The sequence below is a fragment of the Ascidiella aspersa genome, chromosome 2 (genome assembly GCF_963924565.1).
Source record: "Ascidiella aspersa chromosome 2, kaAscAspe10.2, whole genome shotgun sequence".
Taxonomy (NCBI): Eukaryota; Metazoa; Chordata; class Ascidiacea; order Phlebobranchia; family Ascidiidae; genus Ascidiella; species Ascidiella aspersa.
Genome location: NC_139448.1, coordinates 5,290,507 through 5,307,609, shown reverse-complemented (window position 1 = coordinate 5,307,609; position 17,103 = coordinate 5,290,507). Strand labels below are relative to the sequence as shown.

At 37.6% G+C, this 17,103-nt stretch overlaps 1 protein-coding gene and 1 non-coding gene across 2 annotated transcripts in view; one reads left to right on the top strand and one right to left on the bottom strand.

Annotated features, from left to right (window-relative positions):
• The window catches only part of LOC146163286 (uncharacterized), a 33,613-nt gene extending 17,572 nt beyond the window's left edge, over nucleotides 1-16,041 (top strand). The window contains exons 8-10 of the mRNA XM_083383098.1: nucleotides 9,432-9,563; nucleotides 11,845-11,968; nucleotides 12,610-16,041. Coding sequence (XP_083239224.1) covers nucleotides 9,432-9,563; nucleotides 11,845-11,968; nucleotides 12,610-12,815 — 462 coding nt within the window. The 3' untranslated portion in view covers nucleotides 12,816-16,041. The remainder of the gene's footprint in view (nucleotides 1-9,431; nucleotides 9,564-11,844; nucleotides 11,969-12,609) is intronic.
• Nucleotides 8,606-8,683, bottom strand: Trnaq-uug (transfer RNA glutamine (anticodon UUG)). The gene has a single exon. It is a non-coding gene; the product is annotated as a tRNA-Gln (tRNA).
• Nucleotides 16,042-17,103: the final 1,062 nt, after the last annotated feature.

Here is a 17,103-nt window from a genome sequence, read left to right as displayed (position 1 = left end):
TTTTGCAATTAACACTTTAAAAAGCGACGTTCCTACTTCGGCTCCCATCTCAATCTTGGCTTATTTTACGACGATGCTGTAATATCTCGCTGGCCTTGAATTCCGGAAAATGCGCTTTGGCGAGACGCAATAAACGCCTTTATTGACGTCACACCCGACACTTGTGACGCTTGTTGCCATTCAATTGCCCAATGCCTGTCTACCGGAGGCGCGATATATCAATGCTGGGCCTTGTAGTGGAGCGTGTGACCCGAAGATTACTGGCATGTATTGAAAATTGAATGACGATCAAATTGCACTCTGTATTTGATGTCGTAGTATCGTATTTGGACGATTTTTTGCGCAGATTGTCTTCTTGTCTTGCGATCCTATAAGTTAAGATCTAGGTACATGGAATTATGAGTTTGGTACATTAGTGGTTCTTCATTTTTTTACCTGGTAGATCCTTTTTGCTTTGTTCAAACGATTAACCCAATAAGGAAAATAAAAAATAATATATTGTACGATAAATACTGTTGACATTCAAACCAGCACTCATGCACTTACTGTACTACTTACTGTACACAGGCTATAAAATGATTTATTACCATAAAATTCCATGAAGGATGGAGTCGTAACTTCTTAATATTATTTCAAGACATCGTAATGTTTTGGGGCGTCTGTTTTTCACCGACAGTCGTTTCTTTCTGTAGAAAAATGCTTTATAGAAAAGAAAACTTCACATTTGGTCTCTCGCTAATAAAATTTGCCAGTCTAGTAAAATTTATCAATTAATTTAGAAGATGTTTGGCTGACCCCTTAAGCTTAAAACATCATCACAGACCCCAGTTTGAGAAACACAGGTGTAAAAGGGTATTTCAGCATATTTGTAGAATTCTTACCTCACAACATGGGATAAAATGGTAAAAAATGAATGCAGAGTTGGTAAATTTACATTCAATAAACTTTACCCGGCACCACCTCAGCATAAAAGTTTGTGTGGGGCATGATTACCCAGATTTGTGGACCCCCAAAAAATGTACATTGTTTCAACATCTCAATTACGATGGCACAGAAAGTACTTTACTCCCAGTTTTACAACATTAAATTTATTGGAAATTTTTTTTTTTTTTTTGAAGTTCGTTTTGTAAAATTGCCTGATTAGTTTTGTTGAAAAAAAAAACACTGTGCAAAATTGCACAATGTCCTGTTCAATTCACACTAAGCTCTTAAACTCGTTGCTGTTGTATTTCCGTTAACGCCAAAACGCAATCGTGTGTTAAATCGATTCCAACATATCAGTGTGACTGTTCGGTGAAATTTGGGTTTCTGTTGTGAATTACGCCTTTAGATACAAAGGGTATTTGACAGGCCAGATTTGACCGCCGCCAAATCGGATAAAAGGCGGAATTCAATTTCGAGTTTAAGCTCCAGCGAAATAATCGGCCTGTGGAAGTTTTTGATATCCTGGTTGACTAAGGGGTCATGCCACTGTCGCCCCTAGTATAAATCACGTCGGTTTGTGTGTGCGCGGAATTTCAAATGCGCCCAAAGCTTTATTGGAATTGATTTTTCAAACATTAAACAAATTGTCTGCTCACGTCTCTATTAATTTTATGTTGATGCTAGAAATAATTTAATTCACAAAATGCAATTTTTAATCCGATAGTCTTGAATCTTGATTACTTAAGTCTTTCAAATCCGATGGCCTTGATGTTAATAAACGTGTACATTTGTTATTTCATCTCAAAACGTAGTTTGTTTTTCGAATTTCGCTTTAATTTTACAAAACTTTTAGTTTGTTTTTCTTGGTAGCAACACTTCCAATCTTCCTTTTTCATACCTAGGCCCCAAATATTATTTTTACAAAGGGATCGTTTTTAGGAATTTCACAAAATATTTTTGCAATTCGATCATCTTGGCGGTTAGTTAACATTTCAATTCATTCTCCGGTCCGAAAAAAAAAATCTTTTTTGAAATGTCGGTTTTATCGATTCCACAAAATCTATTCATTAGCGAGAGTAATAAAACACAATTTATTCCCTTCACCGGAGATATTTTGTTTATAGCCCGAAATGACCACAACGTGGATTCCAAATCGTTAACACATGCTACCGTCTGCTTGCCGCGCCGCCCTTCAATGGATCTTGTGTATTTTTAAAAGTGTGCGCATTGTGACGTAACACGGAGGGAGCCAGAAAAACGTACCGCGCCGAAACGGGAAATTACGTGTGCATGTATTGCACGGCTCCTTTTTAACGCGTATGCTAAACGATCGGCTGATGTAACCGGTTATTTCTGACTCCCGGTTTTGCTTGATCAGCCTTCATTGCGTGTGAAATGCTACCGAGTGTGTGGGGCTACTTGCTGGCCAAATTTAGTACGGTAGTAATGATTCGGCAACCTTTTTGGCTTAGATCAGTGGTTCTCAACTATTTCAGCGTGCGGCACACTAAGAAAATGTAATATTCGCTCATATTCCATACTCCTAAGGAAATAGAAATTCGCGAAACATTTCCCATACCCTAAAACAAAACAGAATTTACTATCGCGGGCCGAATATAAATTGTTTTTGTCCAACTTTGTTAACCTAATTATCGTTATACAAAAAATATAAATAACTATGCAATAAAAACGATAGAGAGCCCAACTAAATTGTCGTACATGTTAACATTTCATCGAAATTTAGTTTTAATTGCATTCGGTACTACGTCTTCATTAAGGAAATATGCCGCGGGCCGGATTGTTTTACCTGGCGGGCTGGATCTGGCCCGTGGGACATAGTTTGTTGACCATCGAACACACGCACCTCCAGTAAAAAAGTAGAATGTTGGACGTCAACGCGCAAAACATATTATTCGTGTGCAAACTGTTTTTATACCCGAATTGTTGCTTAAATATACCTTTTTAGACTAGGTTATACTTTTTGTTCCGTATTTTGACCTAAAATTATTCAGAGGACTATCGCTGTGTCCTAGGCCACCGTTTTGGTGGAAAGATCGTCTCGCCTCTAAAAACCCCGCAACTGACACATCGAATTTTCCCACCTCCGAAGTTTGACCCGAAGCAACCTCTGTGACGTTATAGTTACTCACACGCGCGTGTTGCCCCACATGCGCCGCGGTCACGTGGGTTGACCGGACGACTTGAACGCCAGACTGTGTTAAACAACCTTGTTCCGGTCAGACGAATTGCGACTTGAAATCCTCCCTGCGTAATTGACTTTCTCCTTTTGTTGTAGTCGTAAAATAAGCCATTGGGAAGGAAGTGTTTTGGATTATGTGACGTCACTAGCTTGAAATAAATTTATTCTCATGATTTCTTAAGCTAAAGTGTCTGGCGCATTAAAGTCTGGTTTGACAAGTCTTTACCAAAAATGGGTTAAAATTGGTCGAATTGTCCGTTACCGGATTGGTACTTCATTGATAAGGTTGCTTGCAGACATTTCAAACGTTGTAATCTGTCCAACTTATTAATTTGGTTGTGCCCTGCGTCTAGGCCTTGGCATCGTTTAAATTTTGAATATGACCTACACGACCACTGTGGTAAGTGTGACAAGTGCTCCCGCGAGTTTTCAGCAAACCCGACCTGCACACCAAAATATCTACGTTGCACCAGAGGGGTTCACTTTTGACGTTTGGTGCACCCCGTCATCTAGGACTAGGTGATTTTGCATTTCGAGCTCCATTTTAAAATCCATATTTTGGTTCCACAAGATAAGTCTGGTGCAGTTTGAGCTGAGGCCTTGTCGTGTAAATGCTTGGTAAATTTAACTCTGCGGTTTTTTCATGCCCCTAAGCCTCGTGCATTTTAAACCTTGTTACATAAGCAGTGTGGTTTAGCTAAGTTCATTTTAAATCTTGCAGTGTGCTGCGGGATTAGTCTATAGTGTACGTTCTGCGGTCTTGTGTAAATTTCAAACTCTACGGTTTTATTATGCTCAACGTCGCACTATTCGAACGCTGTTACATAAGCAATGTGATTTTTTAAGTTCATTTTGAGCCCTGCAGTGGTGTCATGCATTTAGGCTTCGTGCATTTCGAGCCCTGCCGTCGAGCCAAGCATTCGCGTTGGTTTATTATTGAGCGGCAAAGCGGACATATAAAATGTTTAATTGACAGCTGGTGTCAACACCTGTGCAGCCCTCAGTTGAACCCGTTAGATCCCGTGTTTATTTTGTCACGAATCTGCAACGTGACAAGCGCTAACGACCACGGGTGCCAATTGACTGAGTAAACATGTTTTTTGCTTCTCACTTGTGCAGCAGTTACACCTGGGCTTGCCAGAGAGTCCTATAATCTTCAAAAGCCTTTGAAATGTCGTTTAATTGGTTTACGTATTGCAACGTCGAAAAGAAAAACCCTACTTTTATCCGAAAGTCTTTGTACAGTCTTTGAATTTGTTTTATGCCCCAAAACACTTAAAAAATATTTTTCATTGTGTTGACCATGGAATTTATACTGTTTTATTTTTAAAATACATTCAAAAATCGTTAAGCGATTCAATTTTAGGTCTTGAAAAACTTACGAATTTTATTAAAAAAAAAAAAATTGAATGCCTTTGCCTTTTTTAAAATTGTGTGGAAACTGGAAAAACGCTGTACAACGTTTCGCACCATAACCAACTACCCGTGTTTGTTAAATAGACTCCTAAAAACGCATTTCAAGCATACAGAGGTTGGTGTCCTTGTGTGAACTTTTACACGGCTTCGCCTTATTCTATTTCACTTTGTTATTGACTTTACAATAAGGTTTCTTAATGAAGCTGTTAGGCCTACTTCGAAGTTTAAACGAGGCATGCGTAATGGGTTTACTGAATATTGACTCTCTTAAAACTGTATGGACGTTCTTTGAACTCCGTTATTCATCCTGAATTTCCTTTACTTTGTTTTCGAAAATACGCGATTTTGCAGAACAAAACAACTAGAGAGAGAGAGCATAGTGTTTGGAGGTTGTATTAGGACCTAGTAAGAATATCAAAGCTCATACAGAAGTAGGTAGAATTTTGAACGTTTCGAATTCTGTCAACATGTTGAAAAATAGAGTTATTCGACACGTTCGAAATGATACTTCTGTGTGGGCTTTGATATTCTTACTAAGTTTTAAAACAACTATACATGGTGGTTTTTAAAGTTTTTTTTACACTTTTCCAAATGAAAGTGGCTATTTTCTCGGATCGCTCGGGTACGAATACACCCACGAGTTATATTATACATTGCGTTGGGCTGTTTTGATGTTTTTTATTTTGGTTTTAACGACAACCAGGTGGCTGTCTTACGACTGAAGAAAACCTTTTGTTGTGGCACTAATTACAACAAGTAACAAAAGGTTTTAATGAACAACACGTAATAACTCAATATTCGGCTGGTTTGGGGTTATCTGTTTGGTTCGGGTGCTATTTATTTTGATTTTCCGGGTTTTGCATTGGAGCATAATGGTTGGAGGTTGTAGTAAGACGTAATAAGAATATCAAAGCCCATACGGAAGTAGGTATCGTTTTGATTTTGAAAATGAATAAAGAGTTATTCGAAACGTCCAAAATGATACCTACTTCTGTATGGGCTTTGATATTCTTATTAGGTTTTGCATTGTTTTCCAAATTCGTTTCCTGGTTTTTGCATTGTTTCCATGATTTATTCCCTAAACCGTTGCAATTACTTTCTTAGCCGGGTAGATAGCACTACTTTGGTGTCTAGGGTAAATAGCGTCTTACTTTCCAAATTCCCACGGAGTCCTATAAAAGCACAAACGTTAAACTTTTGCGCGCAAATCTAAAGCAGGTGCTTATCCGCAAACGCCAGTTATTTCTCCCGCCTGATGAGCGAGTGGTGTCAATTACAAAATAAACACACCTACCGTTACAGGGTTGCCACTAAGTCTTCGTATGTCTAAGTGTCTGGGCTTGTCTTTCATTTGATTTGCGTATTGAAAAGTCAATGAAAAGCCCAATGCATTTTCAACTTTTTTGAATAGTGCTGGAATCTATTTTACTTGCAACTTACGTCATGTTATTGTAGTGCCGTATAGTAAAGCATTTTTTTAACAATTTGTTTTGGATAACCATAGAATTTAAACTGTTTCATTTTTGAATTGAATTGAAAAACACCTCGAGTGATTCAATTTTACGTCTATAAAAACCAATAACTTTTCTTTAAAAACAATTTGAAATTTTTTTATCAAAACGTGAAACAACCTCTTATTCCAAAGCCCATACAGAAGTAGGTATCATTTTGAACGTTTCGAATAACTCTTTATTCATTTTCAACATTAACTCTTTATTGATTTTCAACATCAAATGAATGAAAAGTTAATGGTGAAAATGAATAAAGACTTATTCGAAACGTTCAAAATGCAACCTACTTCTGTATGGGCATTGATATTCTTATTACGTCTTACTACAACCTCAAACCATTATGCTCCAAACCTTGTATTCAAACCGTTATTTCACATCGATTTTAACTACTTTGATGTTTAAGGTTAATAGCCTCTTAGTTTTGAAACTCCCACGGTGTCCTATAAAAGCAAAACGTTAAATTTTCGCGCGCGCAAGTAAAACAGGTGCTAACCCGCGAACGTCTGTTATTTCTCCCGCCTAGCCAAAGCTAATGGTGTCAGTTACAAAATAAACACGCCTACCGTTACTGGGTTGCCACTAAGTCTTCCAATCTCTAAGTGTCTCTGATTGTGTTTGAATTGATTTGCGTATTGAAAAGTCTTTGAAAAACCCTTTGGTTTTTTAAAGGTATTTGAATAGTCTTGGAATTCGTTTTACTGGCAGCCTAGGTTATGTTTTAACAAAGTGTCGTATACAACAAATTTTTCAGCAATCTGTTTTTGTTTTACCATAGAATTTATAATGCTTCCTTTTTTAATCCAATTTACAACACGTCGACTGATCAAATTTTAGGTCTTCGAAAATCTACAACTTTTCCTTGAAAAGAGTTTAAATTTCATTCATTAAAACGTGTGACCTGCATTCGAACCGTTATTTCTCCCGCCGAACCAAGCTAATGGTGTCAGTTACAAAATAAACACGCCCGTCGTTATAGAATTGCCACAAAGTCTTTGGATCTTCAAGTGTCTGTGCTTGTCTTCATTTGATTTGCGTATTGAAAATGCTTAAAAAACCCTATGTTTTTACAAAAGTCTTTCAATTGTCGTTAAATTTGTTTTTCTTGCAGCCTAAGAAATGTGCTTAAAAGTGCAGTTATAGTAAAACCAATTTCTAAACATGTTGGAATTTTGTTTTAAAATTTATAGTGTTTCGTTTCTTAATTAAATTAAAAAATCACGTCGAATGATCCGATTTTAGGTCATCAAAAACTTTTACCTTTCATTTAAAAATAGTTTGAATTTCTTTCATTAAAACGTGTGACCTGTATTCGAACCTATCAGTTACAAAATAAACACGCCTACCGTTACAGGGTTGCCACTAAGTCTTCGTATGTCTAAGTGTCTGGGCTTGTCTTTCATTTGATTTGCGTATTGAAAAGTCTATAAAAAAAAACATGTTTGTTCCAAGTATTTGAAAAGTTTTTGGATTTATTTGATTTGCAGCTTGCGTTATGCGTTTGACCATAGAATTGATGATGTTTCCTTTTAAAATTACATTAAAAACATGTCGAAAGATCCAACTTTAGGTCTTCAGAAGCCTATAACTTTTCCTTTAAAAACATTTGAATTTATTTTATTAAAAAGTGAAACAACCCTGCATTCCACCCGTTATTTGTCGCCCCCCGCGCCAAGCCAATGGTTCCAGTTTCACAATAAACACGCCCTAAATGTCTTTGATTGTATTTTGAATTGATTTACAACTGAAACGTATTTATAAAAAAACTTATGTTTTTTCAAGTGTTGAAATATTATTTTTATCCTACTTGTAGCCTAACTTAAGTTATTATGTGCTGGGAAAATTCCGTAGCAAAACAAAACAAGTTTTTATTGGTTTAACCATATAAATTATACTGTTTCGTTATTGAATTGAGTTCGAAAAACGGTGTGTGATCCATTTTTAGGTCTTTAAAAGCCCTTTTGGGAAAAGTCTTGTTGGTATATGAAAATATGTGGCAACCCTAATCCGCAAACGGTCGTAATTTTTCGCGCCGAGCCAAGCTAATGGTGTCACTTACACAATAAACACTCCCGCCTTTAGTTAAATTGTGGCTACCATTGTCCATCGTGTCTTGAATCTCTGTGACCAGCGCCGCTGCCACTTCTCCATAATTGTCAACGTCTGACCTACTTGACACCAGGCTCTTTTTCTCACGTTTACCGCCACTTTCACAAACCGACTTTTTCTCTATTTTTCTGGTGGATTTGAAACCACTTGAAACTACTGCGGCCGCCGCGTGGGAGTTTAATCCTACTAGAATCGGTAACCGCATTTCTTTTACTACGTCCTAATACAACCTGTAGTTCAGGTGTAGTACTTCTGCCGTTTTTTCTCTTGTATACTTGGATGACATATAAGTTCTGCACGTGAGCTATCCTAACCTCGTTTATCGCGTAAGTCAAAAATCCACTGCTATGTAGAATTTGTAACCTGTTTGAACATACAATGAAAGCCTTTGCATATTCACCGAATCTGTCGATCAATGATGCAAGCAGAGCAGACTAGAAAAACAACTAGCCTGCAGTGAGGTTCGAACTCACGACCTCCGGTCAAGCCGGGACAGCAGTCGCTCTACCAACTGAGCTATGCAGGCTCAGAGAGGAGCGAGTCGAGAAACAACCATACGCCAATGCTTGCTCACTCTGTTAGTACAAGCAACTTTATATTGATGGGGATCCACAGTAGAACTGTTTGAACATACAATGAAAGATACACACACATGTGTTTAACATTATGGTTGTTTCTTGACTCCCTTCTCTCTTAGTCTGTGCAGCTCAATTTTATTGAGCGACGGTCCTTGTATGCCGGAGGTTATGAGTTCGAACCTTACCGCAGGCTAGTTGTTTTTCTATCCTGCCATGCTTGCATCATAGATCAACCAACTTGGTTAGTCTGCGATGGCTTCCGGTGTACTGTTCGAACATTCAAAGAATTTAATTCGAAGTTTATTTAATATGATTTGGTATTGACTAATTTTATTCCTAATTCCTGTCTCTAAATTTTAACCACACTACATTTTCAAGTCTCGCATTAAAATTATTTACCGTTTAAAAAGATAATATTGTCTTTTTTTTGTCTTCTTAAAAAATGGACCGCCAAAGCTTGGCTGTTGGTTTACGCTTGTCAAAAAAGACCTTAAGAAGCTCTAAATCTAATGTATCGGTATCGCTAGGGTTAAATTGCATTTGGCCTTTATCTTGCCAACCCTCATTTTGTAGGCCCTACCTTTTTTTTCGGCGATGTAAGCAAAAGTACTGGCCCGCCAACCCTGAGCTCAATTAGAAAAAATCGCCCCCCCTTAAAAATATTTTTGAAAGTCAACCTCTTCTCTTTGCCACTAGGTGCTGATGGTGAGCAACAACCTCCTCCGTAAGATTCCTCCGACGATTGGGAAGCTCACCAACCTCCAGTGTCTCGATCTGGAGGAAAACCACCTCGAGTCCCTGCCTCCAGAGATTGAGCATCTAACCCAGGTGAGGAGCAATTTTTAAGTTTTAGCTTTCCCCTGTACCCCAACTGGGCGCGAAAATATCACACGTGTGCTAGGACTCGGTATTGTATAGTTGGATTCCGCACGAGTTTCGTTATTGGTTTGTTACCTTATTTGGATGAATAAAACTAAGTTCTTATTAAGGATGCCTTATAATATCGTATTGAGCATCTAACGCAGGTCAGGGGGAGTTTGATTTTATCTTCACTCGAGTCCCACTTGTTACCCGGGCATAAAAAAGCAACACTTGCACTGGGACTAGGTATCCTACTTAGATTCTACACAAGTATCAGTTTTGTTACCTTACTGATGAAAAAGCTAAGTTTCTGTCCGACAATATAATATCGTATTGAGCATTTAACGCAGGTCAGGGGGAGTTTGATTTTATCTTCACTCGAGTCCCACTTGTTACCCGGGCATAAAAAAGCAACACGTGCACTGGGACTAGGTATCCTACTTAGATTCTACACAAGTGTAAGTTTTGTTGCCTTATTGATGAAAAAGCTAAGTTTCTTATTAGGAATGTCCGACAATATAATGTCGGATTGGGCATCTAACGCAGGTCAGGATAAATTTTAATTTTTACCCCCCACTTGGGTATTTTAACAGATGATTACAATAAACGCTAAATGAGTACTAGGGATGTCCGACAATATAATATCGTATTGGGCATCTTACGCAGGTGAGGGGTAGTTTTATTTTATCTTCACTTGGAGTTCGCTTTTTACCAAATTACAATGAAAGATTTATGAGTACAAGGGGTGTGGTAATATCGGGTTGAAGCCGATACCGGTTGAAAGTGTTTGTATCGTCACTCGTCCGATATCAGGCTGGTATCGGTGCCGATCCGATACCAAATTATGGGAATTTCAGCCATGATTACCTAAAAAGGTAAATTTGACAAAAAAATATCGTTTCATAACTAGACTCTAAAGCAAATTTGACCCGAAAAGCTGAACAAAAAAAACGTTAGAGCATTTCAATTTCATGTAGTTTGCTTGTATGAGCATGCTGATGAAGTTTGAAATCCGATCGCCAAACGTTTTGTCAAAATTATCGGGTATCGGCATTAGTATTAAATGCCAAGTATTGGACATTCGAGTAGCCTTAATGACCTTAACCCTCCATTAATACTCGGTTTTTGTATGAGTACCTCAAATTACGATGCTTTGTACGGATTTTACCTGTTATTTTGCATCTTACAAGTTCAACACGAGTATTTGGTCGGGAAACCCTGGCTCTCAAAATGAGTACAAGGCTCTGTAATGCCACAATACTAACTGGAGTAGTCCTAGGGGTCACTTTTTGGAACTCCAGTAGCAGCTGCTTTTCTTAATTTGAAAGGGTATTTAACCTAGTAAAGACTATTCCATTTTTATGAATTTACCATTCTTCATATTTAGGCCTTTTTAATTAGAAGAAATAGAACCAAACATATTTTACATATTGATTAATTCAAGAACATCTCCTTTGCGTTTTTTGCCGATCTGGATACTAGCATTCAATTTTTGTCAGTTTCTTGCCATTCTTAATACCCAGGAAGTATACTAATGTATTTGTTGGGTATTACCTAAAATTGATTATCAACGTTCGTGTCTGCGCCAGACTTTCATCCAGACTATTTTGTCAGTCAACTCCCGAATTACCACGAAACGTATCAACTACAACACAAAAGCTGTCTAGCCCGCTAATCTGCCATGGTTCAACTCCTGAACCTCGATAAACAGATAGTTATCGACCTGCCGTGGTAAATCGCTGTCATAATTATCGTACTACTAAATAGGGATGTCCGATAATATCGGATCGGAACCGATACCCGATCCAAGTGGTAGTATCGGTCATCGTCCGATACTAGGGTGGTATCGCTGCCTACCGATACCATATGAATTGCATCTATTGTACCTTGGAAGGTGAACTTATCAAAAAATATTAGGTTAACATCTGTGTTACTAATTTTTTTATCGCGAAGGCAATTTTTTGTCTAATAAAATATAGAAAAAATTGCCCCAAAATTAATATTTAACCACTATACTTATCTTTGGCGTTTTGCTGTTTATTAAAAGCGCCAAAAGCAAAAAAAAAAAACATATAAGACGACAAAACTAATACAAAAGTTGTCACAAAATTCATTTCTTCTAGTCTCTTACCATCTGACAACTTCGAATTTCATTTTACAATTTTAGTTATAACGTAAACCTGCACGATCCGGAACCTAAACATAAATATTCTGAATTTCTAACAATCCTTTCTTCTTTGTTTTTCAGCTGCGCAAGCTCAAGCTCCAGGGCAACCGACTCACGGTGCTTCCCCGCGGCCTGGGCCACCTGGCCAACTTGACCGTGCTCGCGGTGGGGGAGAACCAGGTGCAGAACCTGCCCATTGAGATCGGTGAGTTGATGTGTGTGAATGTTGTTCAATCTTTGTTGGTAGTCGTACTTGTCTTATTCAAAAACTGAAAACAAGTGGCAATGTCGACAGAATGTCTTTCACCGTTGACGAGCTTTCGCACAACCGTGCTTTATAAGGTTTTCAGTTTTTATGCATTTTTGTGCAATCTACAATCTCGTTATTCAGATATCGGTTTTGGAATAATACATCGGGTGTCACTAATGTTAATAAAAACGTTTTTTTCGTTTTGAAAGCATTTCAAAAAAACACTCGTCAGCAAATAGCACATAACAAATCAAAAATTAATAGGATTAGCAGAATACAAAACGGCCACGAGCTAGGAGCATCCTTAAATATAAAAATCACACGCAAAAAATCTTGCAAATTTATGCAAAAATAAACATAACGTATACAAAACAACAGCCAGTATTAAATTCAGGCCATCCAAGCACAAACAATCCACAATAACTCATAAGGTTAAAAAATGCGTTTTTGTCCACAAAAATAGGCGTTTTTTTTCATTTTTCCCTGAATAATATTTCATGCCCATGCCTAAAAGGCTGTTTTTTTTAAACACGGCTGCCAAATTGACGCCACTCGAGTACAAACAACCCACACCTAACTCATATTTGTTTTTACAGGGAACCTCCAAAGCCTTGAAGAGCTCTATCTGAACGACAACCCGCTCCAGGTGTTACCCTTCGAGCTAGCGCTATGCACCAAACTGGCTCTCATGTCCGTAGAAGACTGCCCCCTCACCCAGATACCCCAGCTGGCGGTCGAGGGGGGTCCCAGCACCATAATGCAGTATTTGAGGGTGCAAGGCCCCTACAGAACGATGGTGTAGCCTCCTGTTTAAGGGGACATCCCCTTGTGGAACCCCTACTACCAAAGAGTACAGTTAAACCGTGCGTAAATGCTTCCACTTAAAGCCACAAGCGTTTTGTTTTCATTTAGCCGTTCAGTGCAGTAGAAAAATGGCAGCAAACGTTTATGCTGGCTCGCCAAGAGAGCTTTTCCACCAATAAAAGCATTTAGATTTAAATCAGTAGGAAGTTGACATGTAAATGACCCATCATCTTTAGAAACAAAAATGAATTGATGTAGCGACTAAACTTAGAAAATTTGCAGTAACGCACAATAACCTTCGTTAAAAACGCCTATCTTACACAGTCGACTAATACCGTTGTTGTTTTCATTTTAACGAACCTATACTTTAACCCGTAGTTGTTGTAACTTTATTACCATTGCTTCTCGAATTCCAAAACCTTCCTTTTTCAGTGTTTCTCTTAAATGTCGTCTGCACTAGCATTGTTTGTTTTTTTCGATCAACTATCACATAAATGGATTGATATTAATTATTACCTTCACTATCGAACACAAAATACCCAGGCGTCGAAATCTTTTGCACCGTATAGAAAGTGACGTCACTTTACAAGCTGTGACATCACTTTGACCCCCTGAAATGTTATTTTTTTTTTAACGATCCCCCTCCCGGTTCTCCGCCCTTTTAATCGCATTAGTTTTTAACCTCGCTTTTCGCTTTTTTCGTAGTAATTATTAATAATTCTCGCGTCGCTTTTTTGTCAGCTTTTTTTCTTTCCTGAACTTCGGACGCAGTCATGCGAGACCGCCTATAGTTGTATGTGTGTTATAATATTTTTTTTTTGCTTAAAATTTAAAACCGGACGTTTAAATTTGCAGCTGTAACATTTGTTCTACATGAACAAGTCCGACTAAACAGATGAAATAACACATAATGGAATTGTCGGGCGGTTTTTTTCACGATTTGCTAAAGTTACGCAAAACAGTCGAAATTATAAATGACAAAACGCACCTTATCATTAAAAAATCACTAAAAACAAACGAACAAAGACTAATTTTTCCATTTAAACTGTAAATTAAAATTAAAAAAAAGACGGTTTTAATGTTTGGAGGAATCTCTTTTTGTAAAAGTGAAAATTTTCGGGCCACGTTTAATATTAAACATGTAAAAAAATCAATACGAAATAAAGTTAAAACCTGCTTTCATTCTTATCTAATTCTATAACGATACACCCGAATGTGTAAATGAACTTATAACGTATTTAGCAATAACACTTTTCGTCTGATTTACAACTTAACGTTAGTCACATCTTCTTCGTGAATCATTATCAACACACAAAGAAAACAGATGACGCGAGCGCTATATTCATACAGTCACGGAAGCCACTTCCATTAATCCAGCCCAAGCACTTTAGTCTTGGTATTTCCAAAGCTCCCAGTATGAAATTGAATACGTTTCGTATTCGTGGGCAACGTTGGCACTAAATTTAACCTCGCTTGTAATCAGTTTTACGTGGAAATCCGCCAGGGGTCACTAAACTACGGCCCACGGGTCAGAACCGGCCTTCCGGGTAAATTAATCTGGCCCGCGGTATATTTCCTTAATGAGTAAACAGATGAAGTGTTGTCGGATGCTATTCAAACTAAATTTAAATTAAATTCTAAACTGTACGATCATTATTGAGGTTGACTACAGTTTTTATTGCGTATTGATTGTTGTTAAAGTTCGACAAGAAAATTTAAATCCGGCCCGCGATGGCCAGACAGTCATCCGGCCCTTCATGAAAATTGTTTGATGACCCCTGGCCAATATGTTAAGAAACCAGCGACGTTTTTACTATAAATGCGCTTTGGCGCCACCGCGTGCACAAATTTGCGAGTATCGTTTACCGCCGGGTGGCGTTTTAAGTGGGATACCAATAAACTCGTCCGTACTCGTTATATAGTACAAGCGAAATAGTTTCAAGTATTTGTTAAACCGTGGTTGGTCTTGAGTAGCCATATTTGTCCCAAGTACATCATTTTTGCATAAGTACACGCGACACTGGCTGAAGAAAGCTTCTATTAAGAATCGCCATTTTTTTCGCTATTTCAAACAGTGCTTACCGTTTAACCTCCCGTTTTTTCCATCCTACCCGACTCTTTTTTTCTAAAACTCGTAAAAAATCTACCGCGTAACTTGATATGTTTTAATCTGTGTTGTAAAGACAACGCAAAACCATTTCAACAAGTCAAAGCCTTGTAAACAACACTCTAAATTTAAGAGTATCAAAGCCCATACAGAACTATCATCTCTTATACATCTGTCGATAATTAATAAAGAGTTATTCAAAACGTTTAAAATGTACCTACTTCTGTACGGGCTTTGATTTGATATTTCTTGCTACTACAACCTCCAACCATTATGCTTCCAAAACTCTAATTTTAGTATTTTGGTCACATATATTTAAACCAAATTCGCAATAGTTTTGTTTTGATGAGTTCTATAATATGTTACACCTCTAAATCGATAAATTAAGCCGCATGTGCTATCCAAACGATTTTTATGGCCTATATTTTGGTCGGAACTTTTTATTTCTTGGATGCGGTGCTTTTTTGCAGCTGCAAAACTATTGTATCAGTGACAAAATCTTGTTTTGGTGGCTGATCATGATAGCATCAACTATTATTATCAACAAATCATCCTAAAAAATATGTTTTTTTGGACGGTTCGTTTAATATTTTTCCATTGGCTTTGTTTTGTTCAAAAATGTGTTTTACGTTTATAAATTGTTTTGAAACAATATTTTTATAATACCTTAACACACCTAATACCATAATTTATTTCTCAGCACCTTCGAAATTAGCAGTGTTACATCACAACGCTGTCTTTATGACGTCACCAAAACTTACCGTCGCTTTTTTTTCTTAATCACGCTTTTCTCACCACTTTCGAAACCAAAAAGCTATGTTTCTCCTGTTTAACCCGCAAGTTCCAAAGTCGCCGCCGAATCGTGACGCGCCCGATGAGGTCACTCTCTCCTACGTCAGCATATGCGCTGTGTTACGTCACAATGCACTACTTTTCGCTTTATCTCGAGATCTTGTTTTTGTTTGAATCGGAGTCTGTCCAACCCTCGCTATGCTTAATGATGCCGCCTTTTTCCCGCCCTCTCTCTCTTTTCTTTTGCCTTTTACGCGTTTTAAGCCTGCCCTCTCTTTTTTCCGTGAGCCCGTTCGCGTGTTTTAATAAATAAAGAATAAATAATTGAGAGTAAGCATACGTTGTTTTTTTACTCAGCAGCAAAACCACTTAAATATAGTCAATCAATTCAAAGACATTTAGGTCTTAAAATGTCTTTGGATTGATTTTCATATAGAAGAGTCTTTAAAACCCCGAAGTCTTATAATATGTGTTAGATATTTTCCAACAATCTTTGAAATATGTGTTAGATAATTGTGGTTGAAAAACATTTGTTCAACTCTTTTTTATTGTGTTAACCATGACATTTATATTGTTTTGTTTTCAAGTTATCTAAAAAAAACGTCAAGCGATCTAATTTCAGGTCATTAAAAGGCTACGAATTTATTTTTAAAGTCTTTGAACTTTTTTCTTAAAACTGTGAGGCAACCATGAAAATGCACTTCGGCAAAATCATCAAGAGAAGCGTCCACAGTCGCAACTGAGAGCAATTGTTTCAGAACAATCGCCCCCATTGTCTTGGCTTCCTGGTTTTCATCAAGGAAGTCAAATGCCTCGGCAAACTGTTTATCATAACTGAAACTCTGCTGAAGTATACGACAGTGCATTGTATATATTGGATGGTGGTATTGCTGGTTAAACTTTTCCTGACTTAGGCTATAGCACAAGTTATTAGTCAAGTTATACGAGACCTCCTTACCCTGTACTTTAACAACCTAAAATTCAAAGTTTAAACCTGCAGGGTTGATAGATGTCCATCTGTCATTGACACAAGACAGACTAAAACGCAGATGTTAATAAACGAAGACTGGATCGCCAAGTTATCTAGAAAAAATTAGTTGTCCATTGTTTAGTTAAACTGAATTTAACCGTTGGTTTCAAACCTTAATTCTAAATTACTCGGTAGGCCTACATTGAAAGCCATTGCAGTATTAGTAATACGTAAGCCGCAATCGTTGGTCAAAAAGCAGCCTCAGAAGGGCTAGATCGCAGTTGTTTAACAGTCTGTAGATGTAATTTTTTGTTCGTTTTTAATTAATGGTCGATCGTTTCGAATCCTTATGTAAAACTAAAATTAACAATTGTTTTCAAACCTTAAATCTAAATTATTTTATAGATTTCAATTTTT